This window comes from Myxine glutinosa, chromosome 2, assembly GCF_964187855.1.
Source record: "Myxine glutinosa chromosome 2, kmMyxGlut1.1, whole genome shotgun sequence".
In the NCBI taxonomy this organism is placed as follows: Eukaryota; Metazoa; Chordata; class Myxini; order Myxiniformes; family Myxinidae; genus Myxine; species Myxine glutinosa.
Genome location: NC_136262.1, coordinates 233,481,804 through 233,508,319, shown reverse-complemented (window position 1 = coordinate 233,508,319; position 26,516 = coordinate 233,481,804). Strand labels below are relative to the sequence as shown.

Here is a 26,516-nt window from a genome sequence, read left to right as displayed (position 1 = left end):
ATTGGCCACGAGGTAAGGTCGGGGAAGAAAGGCGTGTCTCCACCTCGTCATAGAGGGGAGGAGTGAACCAGCCCTTGCCGACCAACCCAGAACGAGGGGTTGGCTTTAGAGGGCGGAGAAAGAACGTTTGGGGGAGGTTCGCAAAAGGGTCAAGGGTGGGGCTTATATAACCCGAGGAAGACGCCCCCAGAGAGAGTCGAGGAGGGAGGAGATCAGATCACCGACAAGCAAAAAGAGAGTCCTGCGAGTTTGTAAGAGAGGGAGAGAGGACCCGTCACGCCAGACCCCCCACCAGCAGCGTTGGCTCCACCAAGCAACTCCGACCCGTTACCCCGCGCACACGACAGGATCGGTGGCATTGGCGGCCGTCGAGGTCCAGCCCGACGTCCCGTGCGGGATCAAGCTCCAGCCAGCTCCATGCCTTCCTCCCCCTCCAGCCACCCACCTCCTTCCAGCCAATCCACTCTGCAATTCCCCGTGTGAGTCCGTCTTTGTTTGTTCTGTCCAGGGTACAAGTTAAGCCTGTTTAGATAAGCTAGCAAATTTCACTGTCACCTTTCCTCTTCTGTATTTTATTTTATTATCCTTCCTTCTCCTTGGTTTCTTTGATTGTGTAAATAGTAGGAATAAATTTAGTAGCATTTCCAACCTTTTTGCTTTGGTGTTCTTCTTCTTCACATCCTTCGCTTTAGTCTTTTCCCCATTGAATATCTGTGGCGCGATTCGGCCAACGTTCAGGAATCGGGTTAGTCGGGGTAACTGTTCGGGCGCGGCGGCCATCTGCTCGGCAAACAACATCCTTGCCGCGGTCCCGTAACAATTGGTGTCGGGAGCGAGATTGGACCCGAAGCGTGCTTAACGCGCTCAAAATTACAAGCGGCCGAAATTTGTTTTGTTTTAGAAAGAAAAATCCGAAATTTGAAATCACGCCATGGCTAGTCAAGGCGAAGGGATGCCGGCGGGGGAACTAGAAGAGGGGCTAGGGGTAACCCAGGACCACAGGGAGGAAATGGAGGAGGTGGTTGAGGAGGTATCAGGTGCACAAAATGGCGCCCTCGCGCACATGGTTGTTGCGGCACCAAATTTAGCCGCGCCCGTGGTCGCGGCAGCCGAGCCCGAGATGCCAGGGTACATGCGAGCCTTCATGGCCCATTTCATGGCAGAAGTACAGAAAATGAACGACAGTATGGACAGGTTGGAAGGCCAAATGGGGGCAATGAGGGACGAAGCGAGGGGCACCAGTGTCCACATTGGGAAGATAGACAGCAAATTGGAGGGGTTAGACAACGGGTTAAAAGAGGTGAAGAATGGGTTAACGGGGCTAGAAGATAAGATGGAAGGCAATTTGCGGGAGATAGGGGAGCAATCCGCCCGGGAAATCAAACAAATGGGTAACCAGATAGAGGAGGTGAAATTCGGGTTAGAAGGTAAATTGGATGCTCAGAGGGATGAATTGGGACAGATGAGGGCGGCATCTACAAAAGAGATGGAGGAGATGGGGGAGGGAATACGACGAGGTGTAAGCGAGGAGGTCTCGGGGGTACACGAGGAGGTAAAGCGAGGTGAGAAGCGTATGGAGAAAGAGGTGAGGAATAATACGGCTCGGTTACAAAGGGGCATAGAGGACCTGACGCAGGAGGTGGAACAGCTGACGGTGGGACAGACGGAGTTAGTGGAGCAGGTACAAAGGAACACTGCGGTACTTGGAAGGTTAAAGGCGACACAAAAAGAACTAAAAGATGACTTGACAGCGACGAAGAGGGAATGTCAGATGGTACGTGAGAGACTGACAACGAGGTTGGACGAGGTGACAGAAGTAATGGAGACAAAGGACCGGGAGATGAGGACGCACATATAAACGGTCAAGGTAGCCTTAGAGGACGAAATTGAGGAGACACACCGGGAAATAAAAGAGGTGAAGCAAAAGTTAGAGAAGGTGGAAGAGGGGGTGAGTGAAATTAAGAAGAGATGGACGGAAACTAAGAGAGAAATACAGGAGGAGGTGATGGAATAGGTACAAGGTCGGTGCTCAAATCGTGATGGTGTGCTCGCTAACCAAATAAAGAGTTTGCAGGTGGCGAAGGAGGTGCGGAGACGAGGTGCCAAGGTGAGTGGCGATATATTCGGAAATGTATATGATGTGAGGGGAGCTTCAGTCAGTTTGGGGGTTGGTGTGGACCCGGGTGTTCGTGAGAGGCCGTTGGTGAAGTGTGCGACAGGTACGGTGTGCGAAGGAGGAGGTGTGCGAGAATGTCCGACTATGGGGTGTGTGAGGAAAAAGTGCGCGCCGAGGAGTGAGTGTGCTGTCAAGAGTGAGTTGGTCGTAGCGCGTGTGCGGGGGGGCACATGGAAGCGCGTCGTGGGGAGTGTTACAGGGGATGTAACGGAAGCATGCTCGCCTGTGGTGAGTGTTACGGAGGGTGTAACGGGAGAGTGTGTGCAAGAAAGGTGTGTAACGGACGGGTGCATGAGGAAAGAGTGCGCTGTCAAGAGTAAGGGAGAATGCACACCTGTGGTGAGTGTTACGGAGGGTGTAACGGGAGAGTGTGCGCAAGAGGATGCGCGAGAAAGGTGTGTAACGGATGGGTGCTTGAGGAAAGAGTGCGCTGTCAAAAGTAAGGGTGAGTGCGCGACTGAGTGTGGAGGTGAGAGTAGTGAGAGTGACACGGAGCGTGAGTTGGTGGTGGCAGGTGAGAGAGGATGTACACCTGGAATGGAAGGATGCACACCTAGAATGGTAGAGCGTGTGTGGGAATGCACACTGGAATTGGTAGTGAGGCACGTGGTTGGGTGTGCAAGTGAGAGCACACCTGTGGTTGTCACAGAGGAGGTGACCAAGGAGGGGGCGCGAAGAGGTGTGTTGGTGAGGTGTGCGAACGACGAGTGTGTGCAAAGGTGTGCGGTGGTCAAGTGTGTGACGAAGTCTGTGAGCGAAAGAACGAGTGCAATAACGAAGTACGCGGGGTGTACGGGCGGCGTTGGAGCACCGAGCTCGGTGAGGGTGAAAGGGGTCGCGTATGCGTGTGAGCATGCAGGTGAAGCATCGACGGTAACCGGGTTAGCGGTTAGAGCGACGTATAGCCGAATCGGGCCCTCGGTGCGCGCCGGGCAGCTTTGCGTGCCGCGGGGATCCGCGGCGGTTTCGAAAGAACCGCCGTGCGGGATCCACGCCGGGCCGCGCTTTGAACGGCCGCGTCCGTGCTCCACTAGGCGGAGCGGGCAGCCCGATAGGAAGGGTCGTCATGGCGACCCCTTTTTGTTGAGGCGTTCCGGCAGGTCGAGATCGGGCCATTGGACGGCTCTGTGCCAAGATGGTGCGTGGGATCTCGGCCCGGGTAAGCGTCCTTCCCTGCACCGAATGCCGGATGTATCCAACCGCCGGCACCAAGCAACCTGCATTCATTGCTCGGCCGTGCAAAGCCGGGCTGTAGAAGTGAATTGGCGCACCGAGGGGCTCAAGTGAGTAGACGTGTGATGAGGATAGTGTTTTGGACCCGAAATTAGAAAAACAAAATTTGATGATTGGCAGATGATTGGTAGTGATTAGCAAATTTTTGATTGGCTGGAATTAGGTGAGCAAAATTGGTAGTGGAAGATACCCGATGTGACGGGATGGCAACTCTGCCATCTCTCACCAGCGGGGGCAAAGGAGCACTAGTTTTATGGGGTTTATGGCAGTGAAAACTAGCCCGGGAGGGTTAGGATAATGATAGGGATCTAGAGAAGATGACCTTAGGTAACGTTAAGGTTAGGTAGTGACAATGATACCTGTAGTGGGGACGCAGGTAGATTAGTGGGATGATAATGACGAGGGAGCGCAATAATGTAAGGGGCGACGGGGAAGCGCGAGTTTTAGCAGGGCACCAGGTAGATTAGATGATGCCGAGTGAGTGAGTATTGATATCGGTGAAATGAGGAATTGCTAGGCATTGCTCGGGAGAGATCGGAGATCTCGCGAGATCTTGGAGACGGCGGCAGGGATTTTCGAAGCTCCACACGGTCTCCACGTTTTTCGAAGTTAAGTCTGTTCACAATTGTATTTTGTCGAAACTGTATTTATCTTTCGGTGTGTGAAGTTATTGTGTGCAACTTTGGTTGTTTCTCGGTGTTTATCTTTCATAAATTGATCGTCTGTTTGCCGTGTCGCGAGCAAGGCCTTGTACAGTGTGCACTGTACAACCTTGAGGCTTTGTTTTTCTCTCAGTGGTCCGTCGTTTGTGATCCAATAACTTTCGTTCTCTGTATTCCCAGTCTTTTCACCCATACTTCCTTGTGTAAATCTCAACTCAAAAAAAAACAAAAAAAAAAAAAACATTTCCTTCTCTGTTCTCATTCGTTTATTCATTCTTATTCATTCGTTCGTTCTTCGACCACGTGTTTCTCCCCCATTTCCCCAGATAGTTTTCACTCATTAACCTTCAATGTTTACACTTTCCCCTCAAGTTATGTATTCCGTCATATTTTATAACACCTTTTTCTTCTTCTTCTTTAAAAGGCTGCTTTCGACTTGCTCACCAAATCAATTCATCCCAAAAAAAATATCCATCTCCTATAGTGCCTTTTTTCTACATTCCCTAAACTCTCCTGCACTCCATCCTCCATCCAGCGTCCTTAAACGTATTTTTAACTCGAAGGTCACAAGAAACTCATTTTGCAATAAATGTTCGTTTCCCATAAATCGTACACTTTCAAAAATCCAATCTCACCCCTCCCCTCCAAATCTTCCCCATAACTCCTCCCCTCCAAATCTTCCCCATCACCCCTCCCCTCCAAATCTTCCCCATCACCCATCCCTTTCAAATCTCCCCCCTTGCCCCCTCCCTCCTAAACTACCCCCTCACCCCTCCCCGCCAAGACGCCCCCTCGCCCCTCCCCTCCTAGACTCCTGCCTCACCCCTCCCCTCCAAATCTCCCCCATATCCCATCCCTTTCAAATCCCTCCCCTTGTCCCTTCCCTCCCAAACTCCCCCCTCACCCCTCCCCTTCAAATCTCCCCACCCTCATTGCTTCTCAATTTCCCCCCTCTCACTCCCCCTCCTCAAAGCGTCCTCCCCGCTTCTTCCCCCTTCAAACTCTCACCTCCATCTCCCCCAACCTTCTGCCTCGCTCTTCCCCCTCCTCAAATAACACCTCATTGTGGCTCACCCAATCACCATCAAACCTTTTGTCCGCCCCATCCTTCCCTTTCTCCGAGCTATTCTGAAATCTCTGACACACCTTCAACAGCTCTCCCTACCTCTTCCACCTCTTCCACATCTTACCCTACCCCTCCTCCCCCCTGTTCTGTATCTGATGCTCCCCCTTCCTCTTCATTAACGGTATGGACGTCAAACATCCGGGGCCTTCGTTCAAACTTAACTGATCTCTCCATACAGGTTGCTTCTGTCAAACCAGACGTGATCTGCTTAACAGAAACTTTCCTCCTTTATGATGTCTCTGATTCCATAGTATCTCTCCCGGGCTACTCCCTCCTCCGGTATGATAGACCTGAGCCTCGTCCTGGAGGCGGGGTTGCTATCTTTATCAAAAACTCTCTTCCTCACTCGCCCTGCACTGCACTCTCTCCACCTCACCCCCAGGAATACCTCTGGCTACGGCTTCCCCTTCGCTCCCACCTCTTGTTCATATGTGTGTTGTACCGTCCACCAAACAGTGATGACTCCATCTACATCTCGCTGTCTGATGATATGGACCAACTTCTATCTACTCATCCCAACTCTCTCTTCCTCATATGTGGTGATTTCAACTGTCATCATGCCAGTTGGCTGGGTGTGGGTACCTCTCTCACCAGCCATGGCTCCTCAGCAAAGGACTTCTGCGACTCACTGGGACTGACACAATCTGTCAATTTCCCGACCCGGATCTCAGTCAACGGAACATCTTCTCTTCTGGACTTGGTTATGACTAACTTCCCTGAAAATGTCTGCTGCTCTTCTTCTGCTCCGATCGGATCATCTGATCATGTCCTTGTTAAAGTGGACATCTCTCTGACCATCCTCAGGGAGCCTGCTCAGCGTCGACGAGTCTGGCATTTCACTCAGGCCAACTGGCACGGTCTTCAAGCAGCCATCAATCATCTGGACTGGTCTCCCATCTCTACCACCTCTGACATCAACTCATCCTGGGAATTCTTCCAAAGTAAATTGCTCTCTCTCATGCACAGATTTATCCCATCTCGTCTTCAGTTGTCATACCCTTCCTCCCGTCCATGGTACACGGAATCTTGTGGTGAGGCTGTTGCCCAGAAACAACTTGCCTTCGTCTCCTGGAAAGCAAATCCAACGGAAGGAAATCTCATTTCCTTTCACAAAGCCCGAAACAAGTGTGTGTCCACCCTCAGGAGAGCCAGGAAACAATATCTCTCCGTTCTCAAGACCGAACTCTCTTATCTGTCTCCCTCTTCCAAATCCTGGTGGCGTCTGGTCAAATCCGTTTCTGGTGTTTGTTCCCCCTCCATCCCCTCCCTTACCTCAAATGGCTACACAGCTGACTCCGCACGTGAAAAAGCTGAATGCCTCAACTCTGTGTTTGCCTCTAAATCTTGTGTCCCAAACCCATCCCTCTCTGTACCCACCATACCCAGTCGTACCCTGCTGCTCCTGGACTCCGTGTCCTTTCCTCCTGACAAGGTGGAAAAGTTTCTGTCAACCCTCGACTCTGATTCTGCAACTGGACCCGACGGCATCAGCCCACGGGTCCTAAAATCCTGCTCTGCTGCTCTATCTCACCCTCTCTCTGTTCTCTTCACCCTCTCTTTTGCTCAAGGTCAACTGCCATCTGCTTGGAAATCAGCCAACATCACCGCTTTGCACAAAAAAGGTGCAAAAACAGATCCTAGCAACTACAGACCAATCAGCCTTCTCCCAATTATCAGCAAAGTCATGGAATCCATCATTGCTTCTGATATGAAATCTTTCCTCTTCTCCAATGGCTTGATCTCTGATCATCAATTTGGTTTCAGAACAGGTCACTCTACTCTGGACATGCTGCTTCTGCTGTCTCAACAATGGATGGAGGTCCTCAATGCCAAACAGGAAATTAGAGCTGTCTCCCTCGACATATCACGTGCCTTCGACACGGTCTGGCACCCCGCTCTGCTCACCAAACTCTCCTCCTTTGGTATCCATGGAAATCTCCACGCATGGCTGGTGGACTTCCTCTCTAGTCGTCGTCAACGTGTGGCCCTGAATGGGTTTCTCTCATCTCCTCTTCCTGTTCAGGCTGGAGTTCCCCAAGGCAGTGTTCTGGGCCCCGTGCTTTTTCTGGTCTTCATCAATGATCTCTCTGACTCTCTCGAAAATCCTCTCTATCTCTTTGCTGATGACTCCACTCTCTGCCGCTCCATTCCTCTTCCCTCAGATCGGCAGTCTGCTGCCTCCTCACTCTCTGAAGACCTGGACAAAATCACAGACTGGTCAAACAAGTGGAACATGTCTTTCAATCCTGACAAATCTCACACTCTTACTATGTCTCTCCGAAAAGATCGACTGGACAACCCTCCCATCTACTTTCTCAACAATCCTCTCCAAGAAGTTCTGTCGCTCAAGATTTTGGGTCTCACTATCTGCCATGATCTTTCTTGGGAAAACCACATTTCCAAGCTGGCCTCCAAAGCCAGTCGCCGACTGGGCATCCTCCGTCGTGCGAAGTCCTTCCTCGGCACACCTGAGCTCCTCACCACATACAAGGCTTTCATCCGCAGCTCAATGGAATACTGTTCTCCCCTATGGGCCGGTGCTCCTGCCTCACACCTAGCTCGGCTTCACGCTGTTGAAACCAAAGCTTTCAGAATTATTGGAATCTCCCGCGATGAAGCTATCTCTGAGGGCCTTTCACTCACTCACCGCAGGCAGGTAGGTAGGTGGTCTTTCTGTCTTCTACCGACTCCTCTCCGGCCTTGCACCCCCAGCTCTCTCTGTGCTCTGTCCCCCAAATATTCCTACAGGTCGCACAAGATCTGCCAGCAACCCTCTGATGGTTAAACTGCCGAAATCTCGGCTCTCCGCTCACCTTCACTCTTTCATTCCTCTTTTCTCCCGCCTCTGGAACAAACTCCCTCACTCCCTTCAATCCCACTCCTCCCTCCAGGTCTTTAAAACAGCTGTTCACCACCATCTCTTATCTTCCCCCATCCAAAACCTTGATCTTTTCTACCCCCGCTAATTCACCCCAGATCCACCTTGTTTGAAATTCCAACTTCTTTCCTGGAAGTCCTGGCAGTGTCCATATGTTTTATACCTCTCCCACTGCCCCCTTCCCACGCCCCCCCCCCCCCCCCCCAAAGCCCTCGCCCTCTCTCAGATCTCTCGATGTCTCCATGTCTCTCGGTCCCTGCTCTCAAATGTTGTGTTTGTGTCCTTCCCCCTCTCTCCCCATCTTGTCTACCGCTCCCTATGTTATATGTTTTATGTGTCGGTTTGTCTTTCTGTGTAATTAATGTTCGCTCTTTCACGAGCCTCGATCTTGTATACAAAAAAAAAAAAAAAAAAGAAAAAAAAAAAAAAAAAAGATGTGTGTGTGTGAGCGTGGGAAAATCTGGGTGCCTGAGGCAATGGTTTTGAGGATCGAAAGTGTATTGAGCGAAAGTGTATTGAGCGTGAACAGGAGGGAGGAACAGGTGTGATTGCACAGGTGTGCAACTGGACAGGTGTATGGAGCAGTGTATGAGTGAGTGATGGTGAGGAGTGTTGTGCTGACCAAATGGTCCAGGAAGGAAGGAGGGTGCAGGTGGCACCAGGTGATTGCACAGGTGTGCAACTGCAGGTAAATGGAGAACGGTTGTATGGAATAAATAGTCTGGAGTATATGGAGTATTGGAATGGATGGTCATGGAGTGAGTATGGTGGAAACTGTGGAGTGGAGTGGATGGTGTGAAGGTGTGGATGGGGGCAAGGAGGATGGACCCCATCACGAATACCCGGGGAGGGTAGTGTAAGTGTTAGGTAGAGGGTACAGGTAAATTGTGGTTGGATATTGGCATCTGTGGTGCGTGGTGGAAGAATGATGTTTGGATGGGTGCATTAGTGTTTTGGAAATGGCTGGGTGTGTAGCCTGGTAGTGTGTGTAGTTGGTTGGGCACTCCACCACTGTGAGGATGTCGGCCAGGTGAGGCCGCAGGTGGGCTCTGGGAGCCGGTAGTTGTTGTGGATGGGGCCCGAGGATCCGGAGGACGGACCCGGGTAGCCCAGTGCCAGAGGGCACCGAGGGGTGACACAGCCAGGAGGGGCCTTCCCCAGTTAGATAGGTTAGGGTGAGGAGCTAGGTAAGCTCGGGTGGCAACTGCAGTGGTGGAGGTGTGCAGGTGGGTAGACCTGCTGGGAGAGCTACACAACTCAGCCCGGAAATTGTGCAAGGGCACAGGGAGTTGCATCGGGGGAGTTAGACCCCAAATTGAGAAGCACCACAGTTTGGTCAATGGGAATTGGTTTTTAGAACCCATAGTGTAAGTTGGCCAATGGATTGGCAGGGAAAGTCCCCAGGTAGTGTAAAGTGTGTTAATGTCATTTAGAGGATAGTTAGGATTAGGAATCTCCTCGCACCATCTACATCCACTCACCTGGGATGACGTACCTCCACACCATGCCAGGTTGTTTTTATTATTTTTATGATGCAAATGTTTTGGATTGTGAGACGCATCATGACGTGGGTGTGACATTGTGCTTTGTGTTCCATCTCTTCCTCCTTATGAGGATTGATGATGAATTGGGTGATGGCAAATTTTGAAGTAGAGGGAGTGAAGACGAATTTGTAAATGTGTAGATTGTTGTAAATATGGGGTAAGGGCAAGGGTAGAGTAGGTGACAGGGGGGGTGACGTATGGTAGGGACGAGCTTTTCTCCGCTCCGTCTCCATACGCACCTCGCCTTGCATTGCCATCTGTCTTTCCCCCCCTTTTGTCTCCCACATGAGGACTGTGCGCCACTGGGCGCCGAGGGGAGCGTGCGGGAGTCCGCCATTGTGCGCCCGGAACTCCCAGAACCACAGCTGTCTGCATCGATGCACCACCTTATGGACCACATGTCTGTGGCTGAGCACCACTTATGGACCCCATGGGTTGGGGCATGGCCCCTCTGCTGGAACCGGCCATGAAGGCCCGAGATCTTGCTGGCGGATCTTGGTCACAGGGCACCTATGCCCCACAGGTGAACCACACTAGTCGGCCCTGTCGCCATAAATAAATAAAAATGGACACGTTGGGTGCATTTTATTATTGCAAATAGGCCGCCAGCAAAGAAGATGACAACACCTGGAAGATAGCATTAGCCAGCAGAGGGAGCCGAAGAGCAAGAGACCACCAGCAGGGTTTGTTGGTTTTATTTTTTATTGAACTGTGGTGACTGTGCACCGATTGGTGCTTGAGGGTGTATTGGTGCATTGTGGGTGCTTTCATGGTGCATTGATGCAGGGCAGACTGTCCCCCCCCCCCCCCCTCCAAAAGAACGATCACAGGTCCTGGGTTAGAATTGTAAATAAAAGCAGAGCCATTGTAAATAATGCGCCCCCACCGTAAATGTATAGTTTGAAGACCATTCCGCAATTCAGTTAGCTGTGGGCGTGAATCTGTTAGGCAGGGTGCAATGGAGCAGCGGGACATATTTATCTATGTTTTAAAACTGTCACACTCAGGGTCAGGTTAAATGTAGAGGGAACTACACCTATGTGCCCCACTAAAAGTGAAGGTAAGAGGCCCGGGACGTGCCTAAGAGGAGGAGGGTGCAGTGTTGTGGATATGAGAATGTTTTTTTTGTTGTTGTTGTTGTTGTGTAAATTGTTGTAAAAATATCACCCTCCTTACTCCAGTTATGTATAAAGGTCAAAGTGCGTCCCGTAATTAGTTCATAAGCACTCACGTTAGCCAATAATAGATTTCCCCCTTGTTGACAGTTATTTCCCTATTCTGTGTATTAGGCTAAGGATTTGTCTTCCATTAATTTGACACTCCATTGAACTGCATTAAATAAAGTAGATCCCTCTGACATGGCATCTTCAAAGTGCCAGGTTTGCCAGGTTTGCTGCAATTGCCAACTGCATTTGGGCGGTTTTCTTCATTCGCCATTGCTGCCCTTTGGCTGGGGCTAGCTCGAATCGCCCCAAAACCACCATTGGCCACGAGGTAAGGTCGGGGAAGAAAGGCGTGTCTCCACCTCGTCATAGAGGGGAGGAGTGAACCAGCCCTTGCCGACCAACCCAGAACGAGGGGTTGGCTTTAGAGGGTGGAGAAAGAACGTTTGGGGGAGGTTCGCAAAAGGGTCAAGGGTGGGGCTTATATAACCCGAGGAAGACGCCCCCAGAGAGAGTCGAGGAGGGAGGAGATCAGATCACCGACAAGCAAAAAGAGAGTCCTGCGAGTTTGTGAGAGAGGGAGAGAGGACCCATCACGCCAGACCCCCCACCAGCAGCGTTGGCTCCACCAAGCAGCTCCGACCCGTTACCCCGCGCACACGACAGGATCGGTGGCATCGGCGGCCGTCGAGGTCCAGCCCGACGTCCCGTGCGGGATCAAGCTCCAGCCAGCTCCGTGCCTTCCTCCCCCTCCAGCCACCCACCTCCTTCCAGCCAATCCACTCTGCAATTCCCCGTGTGAGTCCGTCTTTGTTTGTTCTGTCCAGGGTATAAGTTAAGCCTGTTTAGATAAGCTAGCAAATTTCACTGTGTCACCTTTCCTCTTCTGTATTTTATTTTATTATCCTTCCTTCTCCTTGGTTTCTTTGATTGTGTAAATCGTAGGAATAAAATTAGTAGCATTTCCAACCTTTTTGCTTTGGTGTTCTTCTTCTTCACATCCTTCGCTTTAGTCTTTTCCCCATTGAATATCTGTGGCGCGATTCGGCCAACGTTCAGGAATCGGGTTAGTCGGGGTAACTGTTCGGGCGCGGCGGCCATCCGCTCGGCAAACAACATCCTCGCCGCGGTCCCGTAACATTATATATTATGATCCAAAGATAAACTGATTAGATTTCGGCATCAAGAGTTCAAAGGTCAGAGTCTGTAATAGTTTTTCGTTCCCATGATAACTTGAGAACGGCTGAAGGCAACTAAGTCAAACTTGGTACAAATATGTATAATGATGAAAAGATGAACTGGTTAGATATCGGTGTCAAAGGTCAGAGGTCATGTCAGGTAAAAATATGATACTTGAGAACAGCTGAAGGGATTTAAATCAATCTTGGTACAAGTATGGATAATTATGTAATAACGTGGGCAGAGGCATATCGGACGACGTCGCGACGTCAAAGAGTGCCGTTCTAGTTTAGTATGATTTGTTACCATTTGTATGACTCTTTATTACCCTTTTATATTTGTCAAGTTGTATTATACATCTAAGGAGAGATATTTTTTTAAATGTTCATTGGTGATAAACTTGATTTTTTTTGTGATTGGACTGCGTTATTACTTGCAGGAAAACTTTGAACGGATGAAAATTCTTGTGACAAAGCTGCAACAAACGGTGGAGACAATTCAGCAAGGTAAACTTGAAGCAATATCGTCTGTAGGCCATTTAATTATTTGTAAATCGATTTATTTTTGATTTGTACATGCATTTATCTTCACTGTAGTCATGTGACTGCTTCATTCCAGCAATTGTGTGAGCTGTGACAAGTGAAAAAATATTCTTCCATTGGGCAAACTCATGAAGTATGTGCACCAAGGTTGCAATTATTCTCAGAAAGGGATTGCTTTGAAGAAAGTTGAGCTGCTTTGTCAAAACTATCGACATGATCTCGTCTGTTGAAGTCATTAATTGAGTAATACATCGCGAAACGTTTTGATGTTTAAACAGCAACAAACATTTGATAATAATGGAGCTTGTTTCTATGCTTCCTCAGCTGAAGAGGCCGGGGGGAATATGTGTTCGGGTTGCCTGTCCGGCTGTACATCCGTGCGGGCGTAGCACATTTTCATTTCCCTGAAAACTATTGAACCACTGAAGGGATTTTGACCAAACTTGATACAAACCGATATGTACTATGATGCAAAGATGAACTGATTAGACATTGGATTCAAAAGGTCAAAGGTCTATGGTCATGTAACCCTTGATTGAAAATATTGTTACCACAATAACTTGTGAACCACAGAGGCGATTTCAACTGAACTTGGCATAAGTACGGACTGCTATACAAAGACGAACCAATTCAGTTTTGGGTTCAACAGGTCAAAGGTGATGTGCTCTTTGAAAATCATTTTGCAGATCATCATTCGAGTTTGAAGCATCTCATGTTTTGTCTCTTCTAGTTATCTTTCTTGTTACGGTCTGAAGCACACCAAGCCAAGCATTCGTTCATACCCGGCTTTATTTATAGGTTATGTTACGTGCTACTCCCCAAACCCCGGTCACTGTGTACCTCCGAGCCCCCGAGAGGAGTCACGGCAGAAAGATGTGTTATTCTGTGTCAAAGATCAATGGTGAAACCACACCAATTGTTACCAACAAACAAATATTGTATTAAGGTCACACAAGAATAACACAAAAACAATAGTAATCAATTGTACAACCAATATATATTTCCTATGATGGTACCATCAGGTTCGTACAATAAAACTCACTGTGCTCCAAGTGAGCGAAAAGAAGAACATTCCCAATGTCTCTATTCCCGCATCAAGCCAAAGTCGTATTCCGGCATCAAGCCAAAGTCGTATTCCACTCCAGTGATCGTCCGTACGATGTCGTATCGAGACCAGAATCCCGTTGGGTTGACAGTTACACTGCCAAAGATGGGCGAAGGTGTCGTCCTCGAGAAGCGACGGGGAAATAACACCTTTAGGTATAGACGTTTGACGGCTCTCAATCGGCGAACCGCAGATTTCCCACTCCAAAAGCCACGCTACACACACACACACACACACACACACACACACACACACACACACACACACACACACACACACACACACACACACACACACACACCAGATTAACGTCTGAATGTGGTGAAAATGGGTGAAGCGGTGAAAAACCTTGAGTGAAGCGCAAAGCGCGCGAGTCAAAATGGCCGATGGCCCGTTCTCGAGGCGTAACGGCACTACGATGATTCTCCTCAGAATCAACCGCAAAACCTGACACGCAGGTTGATCTGTCACAGCGATAATAACTCTGTCGCAGGAATCCCTTTCCTGGGAAACCCAAAGTTCACTCGTGACTCTCGTTCGCCAATCGTTCGCTCCAGACCTCGAAGCAGCTAGGCTTCTTCTCCGACTCACTCGCTCCGCCTTTTTTTCCTCCCCTTCCTCTTCTTCCTCTTCTTCCTCTTCTTCCTCTTCGTCGTTGTTGTCCGGTTCTGGTTTAATTTAAAACATTAACTTTTTTACCTTTTGGAAATAGTAATCCCTATCTCCCTTAAACGACAACAATAATAGTACATGGAATCAAAAATGTTTACAGTGGATGAAAACCACAACAACGGAAGTGACGAATCCATAACACTTCCCTCCCTCAAGAAAGAAAGTTTGAACATAGTGAAAACTTTCTTTGCAGTCAAAAACTCTTTTAACAAACAAAAGTAAAACTCACATCCAAATTATCAATTCACATGAGCAACAATAATTAATTAATATTTCATAAAATAAAGCAACAAAACTTCCAAACAATCTAAGAGATTTCCAAAGTTAGTTCACTCTGGACAAAGCATCAGCAACGACATTGTCCCTGCCCTTTACATGCTCAATTTCCAAGTTGAACTCCTGCAAGAGCCAAACTCTATCTCATCAACCTCTGATTTTTATTTTTCATTTTTTGAATGAAGGTTAAGGGGTTGTGATCAAAAATCCAAAGCAAAGCAAATCTATAGCACCTTTTGAAGGAGGCCGAGCTGAGAGCCAGGTTTCATGGTGGTTGGGTGGTGAGGCCTGGAAGTATTCACTGCATGGACGCATTTAGGAACGTGGAGTTCACAGGTTAATCCGTGTAGGAATCTTGGCTCGGCTGCTCCTGGGCACTCAGTGCTTCCAACTCTTCTCTTGATCATAAAAATCATAATCACAGTTGTAGTCGGGTGTTGTAGTCACGTGAGTAGCAGTCCCCATCTCGGCTACCACCGTAATAGTCATCCCGTCGAGAGTTGCCAAAACTGCGCTGCTGCTGCTGGGAGCCTCCGTAGTAATCACGACTGCGGCCGCCACCAAAACTACAACTCCCACCCCGGGAGCCATAGCCACCCCTGAAACTACCTTGACGTTTTCCTCCTCTGTAGCCCCCTCGATGCCCATGGCCTGCCTTCTCTACTGTTATGGTCCGACCATCCAAATCCTTGCCATTCAAATCCTTTTCTGCATCTTTGGTGTCCTTTGTGTTTTCAAACGTGACAAAGCCAAACCCTCTCGACTTTTGCGTCTCCCTGTCTTTTATCAGCAACACTTCCAAGAGTGGTCCATATTTGCCAAAGATAGAGTCCAGAACATCTTCTCTTGTGTCAAAGTTCAGTCCACCTACAAAGAGCTTGCCAACATTGCCTCCATCCATGACTTGTGTGTGCTGACACTTAGTTTCAGGGTACTCGACAAGAAGTGCCTGTGCAAAGCGTGACGTCAGTACCTTCTCCTTCTCTTCAGAGCGCTTCATACCCATAGCACGAGTCGTGGCACAGGATGGAAAGATACCCGGAATCTTCTGCTCTAACTGTGCGGTGTTATTTTCCATACTAGGCTTTTCAACCAACATCGGATTACCAGAAACTTGACCACCGGCCAAATCATTCCCGATAACAAAAGAGATTCCCTCTACAGGAAGAGTGGCTTGTAAACCTACGGTGACCAGTCCTGACACCACATCAGACTTCAAATGGATGACATGAAGTGGAGCTTTAACATAGCCACCAACCCCCTGTAAAAGAACACTAACACCAGTTGCCGTCTTCTCTGACAGTGGCAAAATGCCCTCAAGCATCAAAGATTGATGTGCTCCTGTGTCCCTCAATACCCTAACAGGTCTCTGGTTAGTTAAGTCTCCATCCAGTGACACAAACCCCTCTGAAATAAAAGGTTTGTAACCCTTGTTACATATTTATGTGAATGTATGTGAATTACCATTCAGGTCTTTGCTTATCCGTGTGTAGTATATTAAGTTGTTGTGGTTGTAGTTGTTGTGTAGTTGTTGTGGTTGGAGGGTCAGGAGCCCTTCTGAAAAGTGGCCGGAAACGGAAGTGACCGGAAACGGAAGAGAAAAAGACACGAGGAAAAAAAGGACGAGTATTCTTCTTCCTCGCCCCGCTCCGACGAAAGGGGGGATTGATTGAGCCGTGTGGAAAAGCGGCGTTCCCGAGCCTGTCTGGCGAGAGGAGTTACCGGGACGGATACCTGCCCGGTGGACGTCAAACTGTCGTGTGGCCGTGCACCGACCCAGCGTTTGGCGCCGTTCGCGACACCGTCTAAAAAGACGCGTACGGGTCGCCCGTTGGGGCCTAACACGCCTTGCAAGCGGCGTGGGGCTTTTGGCTTGCTTTCCCGTACCCGCTTCGCGTGGCCACGAGGGGCTGCAGCCGGGGTGCCTGGTAGTGGTACGATACCTGCCCGGTGGAAACACGTCCACCCGGGGTTCGTTCAACCGCCCGAGTGCGGCGACGCCGACCATCATCTTGGTCAGGAGGGGCCCAGAGACATTGTGCGGGACCGAGACCAAAAGGGGGTCGTGAGTACTCACCGGGACACACATATATAAGATGGCCATCTTAATCATAGGGAATAAGATGGCCATCTTAATCATAGGGAATTGATTGTGGATTGGGAATTGTTGATGGTTGTGTATTGTTGATTGCTCGGGGAAAATCTCCGTGGTTGTATCATTGAAATTGTATGGTATCATTACCATTGAAATATATCCTTGAACATCAGTTGTCTCTTGGGTGAAATTCATATGGATTGCGTGGCGAAAGCGCATATATAATACAGCTTTCTGGCGAAGTTCCTCTCACGGTCCGGGGGTCACCGAGACCAGGTATTCACCGAGGGGACCACGTAACAGAATTGGGGGCTCGTCCGGGATTTAAAATTGTATAACATAATAAAATAATAATTTTTTATTAATTAAAATTTATTAATTAATTATTAATTGGTAAAAAAAAATTTGAGAAATTGGGGTAAAGTCTTGGGTGAAGGTTAACAGGTGTTAACGATAGGCACCATGGCGTTTGTGGCACAGAACTTTGTGGTAACCCCGAGTGAGGCACAGTTCCGAGCGTTGCTAAAGTCGGACCTCTTGAAATTGGCCAAACATTTTAACTTGGAGGTCCGAACTAATTTGAGGAAGGCAGAGTTGCAGGCCACGGTGATACAATCTATGGTGGGATTAGGAACATGGGACGAGTTAGCCTGGGAGTGGCTACCCGAAGAACCAGAAGACGTTGAGCTCCGGAAACTGGAGTTGCAATTACGGAGCCAGAAAAGGAAAGAGCAGAAGAAGAAAGGAAAGCAGAAAAGGAAAGAGCAGAAGAAGAAAGGAAAGCAGAAAAGGAAAGAGCAGAAGAAGATAGGAAAGCAGAAAAGGAAAGAGCAGAAGAAGAAAGGAAAGCAGAAAAGGAAAGATCAGAAGAGGAAAGGAAAGCAGAAGAGAGGAGAGAAGAGAAACAAGCAGAGGAAAGGAGAGTGGAACGAGAACTCCAGGAAAGGTTAGAAGGGAGAAAAGCAGAGGAGAGGAGAGCTGCAAGGGACCTCGAAGCAGAGGAGAGAAAAGCGGAAAGGGAATTAAAGGAACGTGACATGGAGCTTCAGCAAGAAATCAAATTCAAGGAGCTGGAGTTAATGAGAGAACGGGGAGAGGCACCACCCTTGCTGACGGGGTCGACACCTAACCAGAAAACCTGGGATGTGGGCAGACATGTGAGGCTGGTTCCACCGTTCAGTGAAAAAGAAGTCGCGAAATTTTTTCCACACTTTGAGAAAGTGGCTCGACAATTAAACTGGCCGGAGGAGGCCTGGACCATACTCGTGCAAAGTGTGCTGGTGGGGAAAGCTCAGGAAATATATTCGGCGCTACCAATGGACCAATGTGCAGATTATGAGGTACTGAAGACGCACATCCTCAAAGCGTATGAGTTGGTTCCGGAAGCTTACAGGCAAAAATTCAGGAATGCCAGGAAGAGGGAGAGTGAGACCCATGTGGAGTTTGCCAGAGTGAAAGAAAACATGTTTGATCGGTGGTGTGAGTCAAAAGGAGTCGGGAAAGACTTCGAAACATTGCGGGACTTGATCCTGGTGGAGGAATTCCAGCAGTGTGTCCACGAGGACATCAAAGTGTACCTGCAGGAAAAGAAAGTACCAAAGTTGTGGGACGCAGCCACCATGGCAGATGATTATGCCTTAACCCACCGAATAGGGGTCCACGAACCTAACTCCTCGCCTAGATCTCCGCAGGGGAGGTGGGGAACAGCAGGTGCGGAGAACGACAATACATGGCGGCGGCCTCGAGATGATCATGGGGACAACTATGATACCCCACCTGTTCGAAATCAGAGGGATGCGGGCCCAAGACAAACGTATAGTTCGGGGGGCCCGAGGCAGACCACGAGTTTTTCCTCCGGGCCTACTTGCGCTTTTTGCAAGAAACCTGGACACTTGATGTCCAGTTGTTACCGCATGAAAAGGGAAAACCCAGAGCGGAGTCCGACTATTACGACTCCAAATGCAATGGCCATTGTGAGAAATCGCCATCAAAAGGGTTACCAACCATTTATTTCAGAGGGGTTTGTGTCACGGGATGGAGCCTCGACTAACCGGAAACCGGTTAGGATATTGAGGGACACAGGGGCACATCAATATTTAATGCTTGAAGGCATTTTGCCATGGTCCGAGGAGACGGCAACGGGGGATAGTGTTCGTTTACAGGGGATCGGGGGCGGTGTTAGTGCTCCCCTTCATGTCATCCATTTGGAGTCCGATTTGGTGTCAGGACCGGTCACCGTCGGTTTACAAGCCACGCTTCCTGTAGAGGGTGTATCTGTGGTTATCGGGAATGATTTGGCCGGGGGTCAAGTTTATGGTCACCTGAGGGTTGGTAAAGAGCCCAGCAGGGAAAATAACACCACACCAGCTCGGGATGGCGACAAAAGTGCCAAGTTATTTGTAGGGGGACTGAACTTCAAAACAGAGGAAGAAGTTCTGACCTCTGTCTTCAACAGATATGGGCCGCTGGTGGAAGTGCGGTTGGTAAGAGACTGGGAAACGCAACAGTCAAGAGGGTTCGGCTTTGTCACGTTTGCAAGCACAAAAGACGCCAGAGAGGCAGAGAAGAATTGGAATGGCAAGGATTTGGAGGGTCGGACCATAACAGTAGGGAAGGCATTTCGTAGGCGTCGAGAGGTCTACAGGAAAGTACAACTGGGCGGTAGTTTTGGTGGTGGCCGCAATCAATATTATTATGGAGGCTCCCTGAGTTACGGCAGCTCCCGAAGGAAGGATTGTCAAGGTAGTGGCCGAGAAGGAGACCGCTATTCATGGGACGACAGGGACAAGCGGTCCCACCATAATTATTAGAGAAGTCGAAGCACTGAATGCGGCGGAGCCGCCGAGCCAAGATTCCTACACGGATTAACCGTGAACGCCGTTCCTAAAGGCGTCCATGTAGTGAACTTTCATGCACGGACTAACCGTGAACTCCACGTTCCTCAAGGCGCCCATGTAGAGAACTTTCCTGCACGGACTAACCGTGAACTCCACGTTCCTAAAGGCATCCATGTAGTGAATACTCGGCTTGGCCTCCCGAAAAAAGTGCTATCGAGTTGCTTAACTTTGGATCTTTGATCAACCCCTTAACCTTCATTCACAAGAAACTGACGGTCAAAGTCAGAGGGTCATGAGATGGAGTTTGAGTTGGCAGGGACAATGTCGTTGCTGGTGCTTCGTCCAGAGTGAGTAATCTGGAGGGGTTGTGGTGAAATTTTGGTTGCTTTATTTTTAACTGATAATGTGGGGGGGTTGAGTTATCTGGTTTGTTTCTCCAAATTGGCCGGCAAAGAAAGTTTTCGCTGGGTTCAAACTTTCTTTCTTGAAGGGGGGGAGTGTTACATATTTATGTGAATGTATGTGAATTACCATTCAGGTCTTTGCTTATCCGTGTGTAGTATATTAAGTTGTTGTGGTTGTAGTTGTTGTGTAGTTGTTGTGGTTGGAGGGTCAGGAGCCCTTCTGAAAAGTGGCCGGAAACGGAAGTGACCGGAAACGGAAGAGAAAAAGACACGAGGAAAAAAAGGACGAGTATTCTTCTTCCTCGCCCCGCTCCGACGAAAGGGGGGATTGATTGAGCCGTGTGGAAAAGCGGCGTTCCCGAGCCTGTCTGGCGAGAGGAGTTACCGGGACGGATACCTGCCCGGTGGACGTCAAACTGTCGTGTGGCCGTGCACCGACCCAGCGTTTGGCGCCGTTCGCGACACCGTCTAAAAAGACGCGTACGGGTCGCCCGTTGGGGCCTAACACGCCTTGCAAGCGGCGTGGGGCTTTTGGCTTGCTTTCCCGTACCCGCTTCGTGTGGCCACGAGGGGCTGCAGCCGGGGTGCCTGGTAGTGGTACGATACCTGCCCGGTGGAAACACGTCCACCCGGGGTTCGTTCAACCGCCCGAGTGCGGCGACGCCGACCATCATCTTGGTCAGGAGGGGCCCAGAGACATTGTGCGGGACCGAGACCAAAAGGGGGTCGTGAGTACTCACCGGGACACACATATATAAGATGGCCATCTTAATCATAGGGAATTGATTGTGGATTGGGAATTGTTGATGGTTGTGTATTGTTGATTGCTCGGGGAAAATCTCCGTGGTTGTATCATTGAAATTGTATGGTATCATTACCATTGAAATATATCCTTGAACATCAGTTGTCTCTTGGGTGAAATTCATATGGATTGCGTGGCGAAAGCGCATATATAATACAGCTTTCTGTCGAAGTTCCTCTCACGGTCCGGGGGTCACCGAGACCAGGTATTCACCGAGGGGACCACGTAACACCCTCTTGAACAAGGTCGTTCTGTGATGCCGTAACTTTGGCATGGGAACCTTCACAAGGCACTGTCCTCCAAGGACGATTTCTCGCATTTGCCAATGCATTTGGAGTTGCACTAGTTTGACTCCGCTCATGATTTTTCCTTTTCAGGGCGTAACATTGGGACATCAAATGCCCAGGTTTCTTGCAAAAAGCGCAAGTAGGTCCGGAGGAAAAACTCGTGGTCTGCCTCGGGCCCCCTGGAAGATAAGTCTGTCTTGGAACTGTAGTCTTCTGAAACCTAAAAGTCGCGGTATCAGATTTGTCCGCATAGTCATCTCTAGGCCGCCTCCATGAATATTTGTGCTCCGAACCTGATTTACCATAACCCCTGGCTAACTCGAGGTGGGAAGTTAGGTTTGTGGAACCCCATCCTGTGTGTCAAGGCATAGTCATCTGCCACGGTTGCTGCCTCATACAACTCTGGTACTTTCTTTTCATCCAGATGTACTTTAATGTCTGCGTGGACACACTGTTTGAATTCCTCCACCAAGATCAATTGTCGCAACAGGTTGAAGTCTTTCCCAATCCCCTTCGAGTCACACCACCGATCAAACATGGTTTCCTTCATTCTGGCAAACTCCACATGGGTCTCACTCTCCCTCTTCCTGGCATACCTGAATTTTTGCCGGTAAGCTTCAGGGACCAATTCATAGGCTTTGAGAATGGTTTTCTTCACTATCTCATAATCTGCACATTGGTCAATCCATAAAGCCGAATAGATATATTGAGCTTTACCCACCAGAACACTTTGCACTAACATAGTCCAGGACCCCACAGGCCATTTTAGCATTTGAGCCACTTTCTCAAAGTGTAAAAAAAACTTGGCTACCTCCTTTTCATTGAAGGGTGGAACTAGCCTCACATGCCTACCAACATCCCAAGTGTTCTGACTGGTTGTCGAACTAGCCGGCATGGATACTACTTCTCTCCGTTCTCCCATGAATTCCAGCTCCTTGAGTTTAAGTTCCTTCTGACACTCCATGTCACGTTCCTTTAACTCCCTTTCGGCTCTCCTTTCCTCTGCTCTTTCCTCTGCTCTTCTTTCTTCTTCAGCTCTCCTTTCCTCTGCTCTTTCCTCTGCTCTTCTTTCCTCGAGTTCTTTTTCAGCTCTCCTTTCCTCTGCTCTTCTCTCCGCGAGTTCTTTTTCAGCTCTCCTTTACTCTGCTCTTTCCTCTGCTCTTCTTTCCTCGAGTTCTTTTTCAGCTCTCCTTTCCTCTGCTTTTAACCTTTCCTGGCTCTGCAGTTGCATCTCCATTTTCCGGAGCTCCATATTTCCTTTTTCCTCGGGTAACCAATCCAAGGCTACCTCTTCCCATGTTCCTTGTCCCACTAGAGACTCCACCACCAATATCTGAATCTCTGCTTTCTTCGTACTAACTCGGACCTCCAAGTTAAAATATTTGGCCAATATCATGAGTTCCGATCTTTTTAACGCTTGGAACTGTGCCTCATTAGGGGACGCCGCAAACTTTTCTGCGTCAAACACCATGGTGACTATTAGTTAGCACCTGTTAACCTTCACACAAAAATGTAAATTTTTTTTTTTTGAAAAATTTGGGAATGTTAGAAAAATTCCGAATTTGGGAATTTTGGGAATGTTAGGGAATTCTATCCCGGACGAATGTTAGGGAATTTAATCCCGGACGAATGTTAGGGAATTTTGTCAGCAAAGATGAGCCCCCAATTTCTGTTAACCAATTGTTACCAACAAACAAATATTGTTTGTTGGTAACATATTGGAATGTATTATACATAATGTACATATTGGAACATAGTATTGGAATGTACATATTGGAATATTGGAATGTTAGAAAAATTCCAAATTTGGGAATTTTGGGAATGTTAGGGAATTCTATCCCGGACGAATGTTAGGGAATTTAATCCCGGTCAAAGATCAATCAAAGATCAATTAAAGATCATGTCAAAGATCAATGGTGAAACCACACCAATTGTTACCAACAAACAAATATTGTTTGTTGGTAACATATTGGAATGTATTGTACATAATGTACATATTGGAACATAGTATTGGAATGTACCTATTGGAATATTGGAATGTTAGAAAAATTCCAAATTTGGGAATTTTGGGAATGTTAGGGAATTCTATCCCGGACGAATGTTAGGGAATTTAATCCCGGACGAATGTTAGGGAATTTTGTCAGCAAAGACGAGCTCCCAATTTCTGTTAGCAAAGACGAGCCCCCAATTTCTGTTACGTGCTCCTCCCCAAACCCCGGTCACGGTGTACCTCCGAGCCCCGAGAGGAGTCACGGCAGAAAGATGTGTTATTCTGTGTCAAAGATCAATGGTGAAACCACACCAATTGTTACCAACAAACAAATATTGTATTGAGGTCACACAAGAATAACAACACAAAAACAATAGTAATCAATTGTACAACCAATATATATTTCCTATGATGGTACCATCAGGTTCGTACAATAAAACTCACTGTGCTCCAAGTGAGCGAAAATAAGAACATTCCCAATGTCTCTATTCCTGCATCAAGCCAAAGTCGTATTCCGGCATCAAGCCAAAGTCGTATTCCACTCCAGTGATCGTCCGTACGATGTCGTATCGAGACCAGAATCCCGTTGGGTTGACAGTTACACTGCCAAAGATGGACGAAGGTGTCCTCGAGAAGCGACGGGGAAATCACACCTTTAGGTTTGGACGTTTGACGGCTCTCAATCGGCGAACCGCAGATTTCCCACTCCAAAAGCCATGTTACACACACACACACACACACACGCATGCACGCACACACACACACACACACACACACACACACACACACACACACACACACACACACACACACACACACACCAGATTAACGTCTGAATGCGGTGAAAATGGTTGAAGCGGTGAAAAACCTTGAGCGAAGCGCAAAGCGCGCGAGTCAAAATGGCCGACGGCCCGTTCTCGAGGCGTAATGGCACTACGATGATTCTCCTCGGAATCAACCGCAAAACCTGACACGCAGGTTGATCTGTCACAGCGATAACAACTCTGTCGCAGGAATCCCTTTCCTGGGAAACCCAAAGTTCACTCGTGACTCGTTCGCCAATCGTTCGCTCCAGACCTCGAAGCAGCTAGGCTTCTTCTCCGACTCACTCGCTCCGCCTTTTTTTCCTCCCCTTCCTCTTCTTCCTCTTCTTTCTCTTCTTCATCTTCGTCATCATCCGGTTCCGGTTTCATTTAAAACATTAACTTTTTTACCTTTTGGAAATAGTAATCCCTATCTCCCTTAAACGCCAACAATAATAGAACATGGAATCAAAAATGTTTACAGTGGATGAAAACCACAACAATGGAAGTGACGAATCTGTAACAGTTATAACAATCAAAGTCTATTCCTATACAGAAAGAAAGAGGAAACAAAGAAGGAGGAAGAGAGGGAAAAACCAGATTAGGCCAGCACGAGAGGGAAAGAGTAGGCAGCCAGGGCTGGAGGGTGCTGCTCGTGTAAAGGAAAAGAGCGACCTGAAGGAACCCCTCGGGATCTGGCCAGTCCCAAGGGAGGACCTACAGTCCGGTGGTCCTGAAGATGTCAGAAGAGGAGAGACCCAGGCGATGAGGATGTGAGCTGTACTGTATCCTCCCATATAAACTCAAGGCCAGGTCCGGGATCTGAACTGGAGGAGCTGCAGCGAGAGTTCGAATAAGCACGGCATTCAAGGCAGGCCCCACAATAGGCCCCAAGGCAGGCCTAGCAGTAGGCCCCAATGCAGGCCCAGTGGTAGGCCTCAATGCACGCCCAGCGGTAGGCCCCAATGCAGGCCCAGCGGTAGGCCCCAATGCAGGCCCAGCGGTAGGCCCCAATGCAGAGGTACGGCAGCAAGAGTTCGATCAAAGTCAACCTTCAGGTAGAGAGGCGGCCGCAGGGGTTTGATCAGGCACAACCTTCAGGTGGAGAGATTGCGGCTGGAAACTCCACAACACACGAAAAGGCACTCCGCCATGAGCCCTCCTCCAAAATGGCCCCTCTCTCTCTCTCTCTCTCTCTCTCTGCCTCTCTCCTCTCCTCTCCTCTCTCTTCTCTCTCCCTCTCTCTCTCTCTCTTTCTCTCTCTCTCCCCTGTGGGCCGAACCACTTGGTCTAACTCAAGGGGTGGGAGGGGGGGTGGGGGGGGGGGGTAGAGAAGAGGAAGAAGTCGCATCAGAGAGAAAAGAAAGGTCACAGACCGTAACACTCTTTTCTCTCTCGCGCACTCGCATGTGACCTTTAATCAAATGAGGTCAAATGTAATCAGTGGGTTGACATCTAACATGGGTGAAGGCATATCCATTGATACATTCACATCAGATTATATATTCTATTTTATTGATGGGGCTTAATTCGTGATGGAAGAGCTAAAATCTGCTTTTTTCATGATGGAAGAGTTAATGCATGCCATATATCCACCCCAAGTATACCTCGGTTACATTGCTCGACCCTGCTGTTGTCGTACTTATCCAGTCCCCATGCCCACTCTTTCTACTGTCCTTTACATCCGCCAACGAAGGTGGAAAGAAGTTATGTTTTCACTCCTGTCTGTCTGTCTGTCTATTTGTTTGTCTGCCTGTGACAAGGATATCTCAAAAAGTTATGGACAGATTCAGACGAAATTTGGTGGATAGGTTGTGTTTGTGACAAGGACAAATTGGTTCGATTTTGGTAAAGATCCAGATCCAAATCCGGATCAATAATTTTCGGTTATTTTTCACCATTTTGTGACTGGGCCATTACAAAATATTGCATATTATCTCAAAAAGTTACTGACGGATTATGACAAAACTTGGTGGATGAGTTGGGTAGGGAACAAGAACAAGCTGATTAGATTTTGATTCAGGTCCGGATGCAGGTCCGGCTTATCAGTGGATAGAAAAGGTAAACTTTTCAGCCTGGCTGAGGTATGTGCTCCACTAAGTGCCATTCTAATTACTATTTTTACTTGCTGCGGTTAAAGACTGTTGATGATGAGATTTCTTTCTCAGATTATGTATGGGTCTATGTTCATCCTTCCTATGTGCAGTTTTAAGCTTCCGTCATCCTGATGCAGTTTTTTTTTTTTTTGCATTCCCAGGTGGAGGTGAAAAGGCCAGGAATGTGCATAAGGGACGTGGCAAACTTCTTCCAAGAGAGAGGATAAACAAACTATTAGATCCAGGGTAACTTCATTATATAGCATGAATGGACCCTGCCTTAACCGTGCACATTACCTTGTAATAATAATAATAATAATAATAATAAAAATGTTCCTTTATAAGGAACTTCATTGCAGGAGGGGAGGCCATTAGACCCATGAAGCATACACAATAGTTGCCAACCTATGGTTTGTCTGTGCTTTATCCTTTCTCAATGCTGAGCATCAAGCAAGGAAGCATGGAACGTAAACCTTCCATGCTAGGAGTGGAAGTTCTAATAATTACACCACCAAGTTTGAATATATCAATCATTTATTTTTTCTTTACAGTCAATGCTATTTTAATCCATAATTTTCGGTTTAATCTGCCATCCTCTTTGCCCTGTTTAGATTTGGCCATGCATATAACGATTCTGGTTTTAATT

The 26,516-nt window shown here is 48.3% G+C and overlaps 1 protein-coding gene across 1 annotated transcript in view; it reads left to right on the top strand.

Annotated features, from left to right (window-relative positions):
* The window catches only part of MCCC2 (methylcrotonyl-CoA carboxylase subunit 2), a 208,250-nt gene that overhangs the window by 10,796 nt on the left and 170,938 nt on the right, over window positions 1-26,516 (top strand). Inside the window, exons 2-3 of the mRNA XM_068106084.2 lie at window positions 12,401-12,467; window positions 26,032-26,116. Coding sequence (XP_067962185.2) covers window positions 12,401-12,467; window positions 26,032-26,116 — 152 coding nt within the window. The remainder of the gene's footprint in view (window positions 1-12,400; window positions 12,468-26,031; window positions 26,117-26,516) is intronic.